The sequence below is a fragment of the Corapipo altera genome, unplaced genomic scaffold, assembly GCF_003945725.1.
Source record: "Corapipo altera isolate COAL_440 unplaced genomic scaffold, ASM394572v1 24b, whole genome shotgun sequence".
Taxonomy (NCBI): Eukaryota; Metazoa; Chordata; class Aves; order Passeriformes; family Pipridae; genus Corapipo; species Corapipo altera.
The window spans coordinates 12,962,099-12,974,260 of NW_020884888.1; the positions used below are offsets into that span (position 1 = coordinate 12,962,099).

Genomic DNA, 12,162 nt, shown 5'->3' on the forward strand with positions numbered 1-12,162 from the left:
GTACTTCCATGCTTGAGCCACCACCACAACATTTCTCCTTAAATGGGAGTGTCTTTTGCAGCTCTCATGAGAAGTTTTGCTAAGAAAGCTGTTTTTGAAGGAGGTAATGGCAAGCAAAAATTATTCCTTATATAGATGTGTACAGGGATCATTTACTCCCATTATTGCAATAAACAGTTGCCTTCTAATACAAAACCAAAGTGTTTACTATTGCTAAAATCTCTTAGGTCTATTTCAATTATTTTATCTTGGATACATCACTATTATAAACAATTTTTCCATTGTATAGGACATTTCATAGGGCTATGACAAGAGAAAGCACTTTTCAGCACACAGACATAAAAGCATTTCTTCTGCAGCTGTCCTGTCTGCCATCAAAACTTTATTTAAAAGTTGGGACCTTAAATGTCCCATTTATTTGAAATTTTTTTTCTTTTGCTTTTCGTCAATGTCTACTGCTGTAGCTAACAAAAGTAAGAATTCATTCAAAACGATTGGCTTGGTGATTAGCAAATACGGTTGCTGAATCCTGGAACATATAATTGCTTATTGTTAATTACTTTTCATGATCTTTTAAAATCCAAAGCTATTGTTGGGTGAGGTTTGTGGATAAATCCTTTGGAGAAAAAATAACAAAGAACAAGTGCAAATAACATCTTCTTTCTGCATTTTCAGCCTCTAGGACTGAATTATGAGCATGCTGAAAGCTACACTGATTGAATTTTTTTCTGAAAATTACCATCTTTGCTCAGATGTTCATTTCAGCTGAGGAATTGCTACAGTACTTTCAGTTTAAGACCAATTACAATAAAACAGACTCAGTATCACTATAACAGTTTTCACACAGCCCTTGATGTCACTTTTACAGTACAAATTTTTAGCAGACCTCACTACTGGCATAAAATTGCTCTGTCAAATTGATATATACTCAGCAAGGCAGAGCTGTGATCAGTTTCTCACAAGCAGAAAAGGCAAGGGGAAGGTAAGAATGTGAAAAAGTGTCCAATCTGGATCCAAAAAGTCAACTGGAAACAAAAGGTTTATCAGTTTCCAGTACACCTCTCAGCTTTAACTTGCACCATGGGGCAGTCTCAGAGCATATCATCTGGTGTGGTGCTTTTTTTTTTTCCTCAGTGAATGAGGTAAACTACAGGGGTACACACTCTAACTGTTCATGTGTGTTCAGCCTGCGGGACTAGACTGGAGCTAGTCCAAAATCCAGTAGTTCAGCAACTGTTTGGCTCTACGGATCTACTCCTCTTGCCTTATCCTTCCTGCCAACACAGGTATTGCCAAAATGCCCCCTGTATTCCAGCGCTCACTGCTTGTGAGAGCACTTCCACCCTTTCTGGTTAACCTGATGCTGACAGTGTCACCAGTCAATTTTTCCCCAATTCTGAGCAATAATCACAGATTTGCACAAATACCTGTTGCAATCAGACTGCTTTTTCTTGAGCAACTAATTGGCTTGATTATTCAGGAGGTTACACTCCCAACAGCCTCACCCTTAGCAGTTCCCAAAAAGCTTCTAAGTTCCTGTGAGTTTACTGGCAAGTTTGCCAAGTCTTCAGTCACATTCTTCTGTGTTTTTGTTTTCACTTCTGCCTATCCTTGCTACTGCTGGGATTGAAATCTTTGCCAAACCTACCAGGTTTGCACATTTCCCTCTTTGTACCATCCCAGTTAGAAAATGTTGTTGCATGGCAACACAATGCAAAGCATTCATTTAGTGACATAGAACAGTCTAGCTAAAGGCCATTTCAGCCACACACAGATTCATTTTTGTGGAGAAGACGAGACCAAAAGAAAGGGAAAATGTCCACAGATCCTAGAACCCTTCTTTATTTGGAAGAATGGCTTTTAAATGAAGTCAAGCAGTACCTTGTTTTATCATTCATTTATTTAGCAAAGAAAGGAATGAATTCAAATACCCCACACAATGAACACATATTATTCCCTGATATCAAGATGCAGATTTGCTTGTGAACAATTTTAAATGAATCTGTTTTCTTACTATTGAAGTCATCTTGTACTGTGCATGGATTTGTGCAGAAGCAATACATTTTGGGCCCAATTCTGTAAACACATTAAAATAAGTAACTTGTTACATCCATACCACTGATCTTGGTGTGGTTACTCATGTGATGAGTAAAATTATACTCAAGAGCCTAGCTTTTGCCAACCTAAATTTAGGCATCCAAACAACACTGAAAATTAGAAGTATATCTCTCCAGGCTCACTGCAGTGTTGGTGGAGAGACACACCAGGATGTAACTCTGCCCATCTAAGGATGCTTTCCCATGCGAGACAAAGAGGGTGCTGGTGGCAGCTACAATCAGAAATTGGCCAGATGCCTTAAGCAGAGCAATATAAGCTTAGACCAAACTGTTTACAGAATTGATCTCATACAGCAAAGCCATTATGCATACAATTAACATTAGGAATGTGCTCACGTTGCGCTGATTTTAATAAAACTGGTCCCACATTTAAAGAAGTGAATATATTCATTCTATAATTATGAGGAAAAAATATTGAAGCATTTAATCCTATTAACATTTTACTTGCATCTGAGACCACTGACTTCATTTTCTGGTTTGAACAGCCATATGGTCTGATGCTCTGAGAACTTTCTTCACTAATATAAGTGCTTCAGTAGCTCTTGATTTTTACATTGGCATGCCATTTTCCCAAAGGTTGCTGTGGAGCTCTGGTTGAGCTAACTAAATGCACAGTGTCCTACACCCATATGAGACTTTAATCAGTACTGCTTAATAGCCTGGAAATCAAAGCCATTTAAGGCCCATTCTTTCTTCCACCCTTTTATGAAAATCCTAATACTAGTCAAAAATCTCTTGATTAATTTTAGCCAAACCACACTGCTTCAACAGCAGGTGACTGCAAATGGCTGGAAAAGCTTCTAGGTAAAGTAACTTTAAAAGACCATAAAGATCATCAGACTCAAAGTCCAAGATACATCTGCAAGGACATGAGTACATTTTCTAAGCAACTGAGGAACATACGCTATGTATCGGACATAAAAATAAGCATAAAATGTATACTTTGAGTTAGCCAATAAAAGTCTATACCGTGCAGGATGTGACTGGCAATCCTGCTTCCTCCATGTAGCAGGGCTACATGGAAGCAGCTTTACTTAGACAATTTTGAAGTATCTGCAAAAATGTTTGCATTCAAAATAGAGAAGCATTTTTAAATTTATGCAATCAGTGCAAAAGTGGTTTAGTAATATTATCTATTGGCATTTTTCAGAGGTAATATAATTATTTATCCAGAATAGAGCACAAGGATAAAGGGTATTTAAGCATGGCATTTGATGAGCAAGGGAGTTGATTTTTCCTTTCCAAAACAGAACAATTCCTTAACCTAATTTTACCCTTGCACAAATTTGAGAGCTTCATTGGCTTAAACAAGATTTGCAGGAAAATGCCCACTTGTTACATTTTTGACAAAAAAAAAAAAAAAAAAAAAAATAAGAGCTTTCATGGAGAAATGGACATTGTTTAGTAGGGGACTTGGCAGTGCTAGGTTAATGATTGGACTTAATCTTAGATGTCTTCCAACCTAAATGATTCTGTGATATCTGCTCTTCACCAAAATGTGTGTAGCCTATTTTAGAAAAAAAAAAATTAAATAAAGTAAGGAAAAGCTGTACTAAACTACCTGGGCAGCTTCATAGAACTCAGAAGGTGAAAATACTGATACAGGCAGTGAATCTGGAGTTCTCTAAAATTACCTAAGATACAAATATCTAACAGCTTGAAAACCTGTTGTTTCACAATCTAGCTTGGCAAGGAGATCTTGTTGTCAAGTTTTTCTCATTGAAGTGCTCTGGTATTTCCGTGTCTCCCCTGCTGCTTCAGATAGAGTTTTGAATATATTTCTGCCTGGGATATAGAACAATGAAATTTAGGAAGCTAAATGACAGAAAAATAGTTTAAAAGAATTACTTTCTGGACAAGTTGGCATGGTGCTTCAATAACATGGGAATTGCTCAAAGACATGGAACACCTGAAATACTCCTTTGGGAGATGGAAGTGTGAGCAGACTGAGCATCTGCTAAATGCACTTCTACTTATGATCATGCAGACTTAACCTAGGGTATTATTACCACATATATAACATGTATCTAACATATGTATTTATCCAGAAAAAGAATGGAAAATAGATCACTGTAAAGATAGGCGTGCCTCAAACTACTGAAGAGTTAGGAAAAAAAAGCTAATTTCAGTAATTTTAATTAAAAAAGGTTAAAATAAAAGTACATATTTCAAATATTTTTAAGATATTGGTCTCATAACTAGAAATCTAAATATAAAATCCATAAGCTGGACTAATGTGCTCTTAACACAGGGGCAGAAAGGAACAGTGTTTCTTTCACATATGAGCATATGTACATGTCCTGGTTTTTCTTGGCAGTAGCAGAAATACAGATTTTATTTATCTTATTTAAATATAAAATTTTATCTTTTGGCATGAATATAGCAATTCAAATACCAGACTGGTTATGATTTGGAGAGCCTTTCCCCCCTCTATCTCTTGCAGAGAAAATTTTCTCTTACCCAGGGCAATCAGCTAATTTCTTCCTGGGAAACCAAATCTAATGTACAGTAAAAAATCACAAATTATACAGAACCAGCATTATTATACTTTCTGGAGATGAACTGGTGTGAAGGTGAGGTGCTTTTATTTGACTGAGTTAGTAACAGGGAGAACTATTCAGCTGCAAAAAATAGGTGGCTGATCTTATTATTTTCATAGATGGTAAATGTGCGTTCATTTTACTGAACAGCTTTTTAAAGACCACTTGCTTTGAATTTTTTTGTAGAATAGAGACTGTTACATTCAGATATATCCCCATTCAAAAATGCAGCTCACTGCCATCAGTAGATATGGTGTTTACCCTTGCTATGTAGATGGTTGGACCACCAAAGTGGTGCTCAAATGCAGTCTCACATGATCAGTGTTTCTTGGTACTTTTTGCTGGTTTTGTATACAGTTGTGAATCATTATAATCTGTATATGTTTTTCTCTATTTGCCTATCATAACATAACCTAGTTAGCAAGGGCTTTAAACACAGAATGGAAACATTTCCCCTCTACTTCTCCTTGCATACCTCCCTAGTATTCTAGTATGATGATCTTTGATTTTAGCAAGAAAATGAAAGTCCAGTTCTTTAATCCTTAGTATTCACTTGTGATTTCTTCTCACAAGCTTCTGAGAATAGCAAATGCTGCCTTATTACTACATAGTCTGAAAAATCTGACCCAAATCCCTGCCCTTTTCTTTTTAGCTATACATCTGGAATTTCAGATACAAAAATAATGTCATGAATGTGGGTGAAGACAGATGGAACAAAGAAAAATGGTATAAAACTTCTTTATGTTTCCTTACCTGCTACTACAAAAGGAATTAAAACTGATAACTTAAACAGTATTTTAAATATTTACAAAAAGATCATCACTTAAAACACCATAAGAGTGTTCCTCTAGGGGTTAACTGATGTGGGTCAGACATGGCAACAAGATGAGACAATGCTTTGCAAATATATCTAAGCTTTCTGAGCCAGCCTTGTTTGTCAGACATGTGCATATAAAGTAGAAGCTGGAAAGAAAAAAGCAGATCTATGATTATACCTACGTACTCCCAGGAGTCAGAGACAGCACACAAAACGCGGTGCAGCCATATCGTTCTGTGACCAGCCTGATGGTGAGTGCTACAGCACAGACAAGTGCGTTCCCATATGCACACACCAAGGAGAGGAAGCCTGTGGAATGCCACAACTTGTGCAAACCTGCAAGCTGCTGCAAGGCTGCTTTACTAACAACACACAGAAAAACCTTCCAGTGTGCCTCTCCTATCTGCCCTCCTCCATCAGTCTCCCTGTGGGACATGCCCTTCCACATCCTTCCAAAAATTAAACTGAACAAGGTGAAGGCTTTATGTGACAGGGCTCGGCTCACAACTGGAAACCACTGACCCTGGAGGTGTCTGGGTTAATTACAAGATTGTATCCCTTGGTACAGCCTTAGTCTCCGCAGTCTGAACAGCTGAACTGCAACCAGAGTGATTTATAGCTCAAGATCAGCTTACAGAGCCCAGAGCTGCTGCAGAGGATCACTAAACCATCACGTTTCTTCTTATCCTCATTCCCAGCAACCTGTGAGCTCTTTCCACCGATGTGAGCTTCAGGAGACTGCACAGAGGGCTAACAGCAAAGCTCCCTTTTTAAATCTCAAGGAAATAAAAGACAATGCCTAAAAAGAAAATTAGATTTGTACTCCTGGTAGGTTTTAAAGGGTAACATTATTATTTCTGTTTAAAACTCAGGAATTACCCAGTTACTTGTTAGAGAAATCTGACTGGAAATTTATGAAACTGAGTGAAGCAATACAACCCTCATGAGGAGTCCAGTGACACTGAGGGGCTACAGCTGCCCCCAAAACTGACGGCCAATCTTGCACTCTGCAAAGAAAACATCATGTCACAAACAGGTGGTTTGGGCTTTTGGCAGCAATGGGACATTGATGGCTTGGATCGTGCTTGAAATGTCTCTGAACTTCATCTCTGAAGCCTCAATCACATGAGCAGTCAAGTAGCACAGGCCTTGGGGACTGGGGAGTTACAGGAGGCCAGAAAATACACAAGCCCATTAGTACTCGTCATAATTATTGAAATCTGTAAAATAGGTATTAGAATAAGTCTTTGCAGTAAGATGTGGATTGAAGTATTTGTTTCTCTCCTCCAGAATCAGGTTGTTTTTGTTAAATGCCTGGGAAGAGAAAAAAAAAAAATGAAAAAAGAAAATGAAAAGGATAGAGGAAAGGTGATCACTAAGCGCTTTTTCACCAAGACAATTCCTGTGGCTAATATGTGTGTATAGTAAGCCAGTCAAAAATGCATTGAGAAATACCTGTACATTCACAAAAACTTGCATTTGCAAGAAGTACCTTCTTACGTAATAAAATTCATGCAGAAAATAATTCTATTCAATTAATAAAGCCAGGCACTTTTCCCCTAACATTACAAAATTAATTTTATGATTCTATGAATTTTTTAAATCATACATATGCTGTTCTTCCTATTAGAATGACTCACTTATTATCTTCATACTGAAAAAGAATTATTTTCTCTTTACTGCAATAATTCTCTCATTCTCAAGTGTTGTATGTTGCAGAAATGACTGAAGGTTTTATGACCATAAACTCTGTTTTTTAAAAAAGTAATATGGGTTTTTAAATTATGAATTTTCAAAGGGTTGTGGGGTTTTTTGTTTGTTTGTTTGTTTCTGTAGTTATCTAGAGAGATGATTAGCGGCATTTGAAAAAGCTTTAAATTAGGTTCATATTCCACTGCTGACTAGAAACTCCAGAGTTTTCTTACTGTTTTTAATGACTTTGTTTAAAATGTCTTTAATTAGAAAGAAAAATGCAGAAATTAGAAACTGGATTATCCAGGTAGGATTCAAGAAAAATCCTCATTTGCAAAAGGTTTGCAGCTGCATGAATAAACTGTGTAGTCTGAAGATACTGAACTAGATATTTTCAGAATGCACATCCTTCCTTAATTTGGCGGATCTGAAAAGCAGAGCTATTTTAAAAGGTCACAACAAGGAAGTTGCTGTTTGGGAATAACAATAAATGATATGGATATTAATATAGACTCTCAGTAAATCTGTACTGCTGTTTCACAGAATATTTTGGGTATAAACACTAGTTGAGAGTCTGACCTAGAATATATTCACCAGACACATCTCCTGTATGGAGACATAGTGCAGGAAGGTGGACAGTGCCCTTGAGAGTAGATCATCAGAGCCCAAGGATTATCTTCAATATATGCCATGGTGATCATTAATGGCTCTATTTACTTCTTGAACAAGCCACTAGGGAACACAATTAGGAAAAAAATCCCACAGAAAAAAACTTGAGTGGTCTGCTTTTTTCCAGGAAAGGTTGCTGTATAAATTATATACACATGCAAAATTGAACTTCCTGCATAACAGGGATTGACAAATAAAAGGATCTGCAATTAAAATATTTCAAATAAAATCTATTTTTGTCATTAACAATCAGCATAATTTGAGCCCAAATGTCACTGCAGAAAACTAGCAAGTAGAATTCTTTTGATACAGCAGAAATGTTGTCTAGGAGCATATAGTAGCTCCCAACCCACTTCTCACCTTGATGGCTTCTACAGAATCATATTTGTCCAGTTTGTTGATATGGTTGGTAATGCTGGTATTTAGAGGAGCTGGTGACACCGGATGGATGACAGTTGCATCATGGGACTGTTGTTGATACCGTTGGCAATAAGTGTAAACAAGCAGGGTAAGAAGGCAACCAAGTATTGAGCTACTTAATCCCACTGCAATCATGTGAAACATGTTGAACTCTGCAGACCAGAGAGAAGAAGACATTCTTAATTTTAAGGAAGTAGAAATAAAAGCTTAAACTTGGGGGAAAAGTACACACGTGTTTGATTCAAATAAGGATAAGGAAATTTTCATGTGTTTCTCTGAAACCATTGCAGTGGTTTATCCCTACAGTAGTAAATTCATTTTACTTCCCTGAAGGGAGCATTATAAGAATCTTAGATACCCATACATCTCCATAAGTATTAAGATTGAGATATCTGAAAAATGCTTAAATAAGTTCAGAACCCAAGTGAAAGATAAATGAATTGCATTTTGTCGGTTTGAATAGTTCATCAAAAATTTTTTTTCAGACTATATAACAAAGCCTTGTTTTATATAAATTATGTGTATAATGTAAATACCTAGCTTTTGGGGTTTTTTTTCAGTGAACTACAATATCACCACCTCTATTGCCCTTCTAGTTATTTCTCTTATACATGGTGACTTGTGGCCATAACAAAATCCTGATATCTTTGAATCACATTCCTTTTTTCCCTAAAATGTTTTCCATATCCCCTTTCTTCATGTAAGGGGGAGAATGAGAAATAAATGGTAGCATGTTAGGGGAAAATGGGTAGTAGGGAGAGACAGATTCCTTGAAGCTCAATATGCTTTTAAGCATAGCAGCCAGAGAGTGTAGAGTCAACAACTCAGAGCCCAGCATCCTCCTATCTGCTCTGCCATTCAAAGATACTAGAGGATGAAACAATGGGAAACACTCTCCACCTATGTAAGGATTAAAATTGAGAGGAAGCTCATTGCTGCATGAAACCGTAGAAGGGAATCTAAAGCACAGTCATTCCCCGATGTTACTGAATAGATACCAGGTCAGATGTGGCACGAGTAGAATTAGCTCAAAATAAACAAATTATACTGCTTTCCATTGTTATTTCAAACTGGAATTGTGTTTTTTGATCAGGAAAGAAGTATCAGTGAGAGGCTTGTGTCAGAAATTTCATTTTAAGATTACTGAAGATTTGTTTGTGGCTGCTTAAATGCACAAATGAAAGATTTTAAACTGAAATACTGGTGCTAGTCTTAAAAACATCTGTTAGACTTTTTTCACTGTAATACAGAAAAACGGGCCAGGACATGAGTCCCATTTTTTGTAAATGCCTAAGGTAGGACCTTTACATGACTACTGGGTACTTAGAAACACAAACTATATTTAGGTAACTAGACGACTGCTTCAATATATAAATTACCACTGAAATATCCTTCTACACTTTTATGACAGTTTCCCAGTGTTGCAAAACTTGATAAAATGTTTTCAGAGAACTACTGCTAATTAATAAAAAAATCAAATTACATTATCCTGGCTCCCATAACAAGTTACGATACAGAAAGGTATCCTTGCATAATCTCTGTGTTTTCATTGTATTTTATTAGGTTAAAAATGCAGCTTATCTGTGCATGGAAGAATAGTAAACCTGGTCAGAGCTATTACCATGACGACACAGACTAAGTGTGATAGCTCAGCACAAAAAAAAAGGTCATTTTCCTTTTTATTCTTCTTCTTTTTGTTTGGTGGCTTTTAAGGTTCTTCCTTTCAAGATTTGTTTTTTTAGCATCATGACTCTCTGGAATGGAACTTCTTATTTAGTTTTTAGTTTTGTCTTTGTCAGTGAAGCTAAAAATGAGTCCCAGACAGAGTCTGAGCTATTAAACGGGCTACCAGCCTGGTTTTCTGCTGTTTATTTGGAGTTCCAAAGAGGTTTGTGAAGTTATTGTCCTGAAAAATGTGGAGCAACATTACAGATTTTGACCTACTGATAATTAGTTTATTATATGTATTTTTTTTGAGACAATGGTGACTGCCATACTGAAAAACAAGAAAACAAAACATCCAGTAATGCATGTTCTTGTCTCAAAGGTCACCAATGACGGAGTGACATATTTAATGAGAAATCCTGTAGAACTACAGTTTTCTGTATAAGTAGCTACTTTTTCAGTGCAAGTGTAAATAATGAGAATGCAGCATTTAGAAAGTAGAATAATACTAAGGGAGTGGAAAAGGTGAAACAAAAGCAAAAACACAGAATCAATAATTCAGCATTTAATACACATCTTGAGCTGAAAAGCTTACCGCCACATCGTTTCTCTTCTATACTGCTGGATCGTGCCACAGATATTTCTAGAAAAATAAATAAACCACTTAGGCCAAGAAGAAAAAAAATATTACACAGAACTACTAGTTTGATTAACACAGTAAGGATTTAAAAATTCATTCTATTACATTCACTACAAATCCAAAGTAAAAAATACTTTGACTGTGGGGTAGAATTAATAAAAAGGTCCCATGACATCTTCAGGTTTCTTAGTTTCCCAAGCAAAAGCAGCAACTTATTTTTAATTCTTGCCTCAAAACATCTCTGGAATTAAAAAGATGAAGTGCACATGAAAACATTCTTTGTGGAGTTTAAGCATGTGGAGAAAGAGTTGATTTACTGAATAGCAAATTTAACTACAGATTAATTACCTTGTGTTCAAATGGGCTCATTACTTCTAGAAGTCACGTCTGGCACTAATGTGAAAAATGGGAATTTACACATCATCAGAAAAGACGACTGCCAATTTCATGGGTCTCAGCTGTAAACTAATAAAATGTAATTCCAGCCTGTATCCTTACCATTTTGACTTTGAAAAAATATTGAAAAAATACTGAATAAAATCTCAATAAAATCAAATTTTTCTTCTCTTTACTTGCAGACCTTGGCTTCTGGGAAGAGAAGTCCTATTTTACAAAACAGTCTCTTAAACCCCTCTGAAAGGGTCAAGGATCATGCGTATATGAGCGGGGTAACTGACACAGGCCACCTGGATTTCAAAAAAGCAGAATTTTAAGTTGGCAATGGCTTTCCAAGTAAGAATGAAATGAGGAAAGAGATACAAACCCAGGCTAGTACTATTTGCCCAGTTCTTACAATGGAGGAAGGTTACCACTTCTGCAGGGACCTAGGCTTTCCATCAAAGAGCTAGAAAAGCAGAGGCAAATGTGATTTTGAAGTTTGCTGATGATACAAAGTTATGGACAAGGGAATGCTGTCAAGAGCTGTAGAAGGGCCTTATAAAACTAGGCAATAAAATAATAAATAAAACAGAATGCAGATTAGTGCAAAGTGGTACATATAGTGGAAAGAAATCCTAGCTTCACCTATAAAATGATGGACTGTGAGCTAACCATTAGTACTCATGACTGAGACTTGCAGGTTATGACAAATTGTTCGGAGATAATAACAGTTTAGTGTTTAGAAGGAGTTAAAAAGGAAAGCCAAATTTTAGGTACTGCCAAGAAAGCAATATTGAATAGAACAGGGTATCAGTATTATGGTACTTTACAAATCTATGTGCTGTCCACACCACTGTATGGAGCTCTGGTTTTCCCATCCAAGGATGTCTCTACTAGAACTAACAAACAGACCAGAGAAGGGAAAGAATGATATACACGAAGATGCACTAGAGTCTGTATGAGGAATTAAGAGTAGGCTCTCCACTGCCAGAAGATGATCCCAATGCAGCTACTTGCAAAAGGGATCACAATTTTTTATCATTTGTGACAAGTTAAACCAATGCTAACTATTTTCAAAATGACAAAACATCAAACCTGACAGAACAGCACTCTTACAGAGAGTTAAAGGCTGAAAGCATACTTTGTCTCACTGAGACTGCTAATTCACAGTCACAGAACCATTTTGATTGGAAAAGACCTTTGGGATCATTGAATCCAATCATT

General features: G+C 36.6%; 1 protein-coding gene across 4 annotated transcripts in view; it reads right to left on the reverse strand.

Annotated features, from left to right (window-relative positions):
- Window positions 1–1,881: 1,881 nt before the first annotated feature.
- The window catches only part of SEMA5A (semaphorin 5A), a 329,773-nt gene continuing 319,492 nt past the window's right edge, over window positions 1,882–12,162 (reverse strand). For all 4 annotated transcript variants that reach the window (XM_027643929.1, XM_027643930.1, XM_027643928.1 and 1 more), the window contains 3 exons: window positions 10,516–10,563; window positions 8,196–8,407; window positions 1,882–6,788 (listed from right to left, as the gene is read on the reverse strand). In XM_027643929.1, coding sequence (XP_027499730.1) covers window positions 6,669–6,788; window positions 8,196–8,407; window positions 10,516–10,563 — 380 coding nt within the window. In that variant the 3' untranslated portion in view covers window positions 1,882–6,668. The remainder of the gene's footprint in view (window positions 6,789–8,195; window positions 8,408–10,515; window positions 10,564–12,162) is intronic.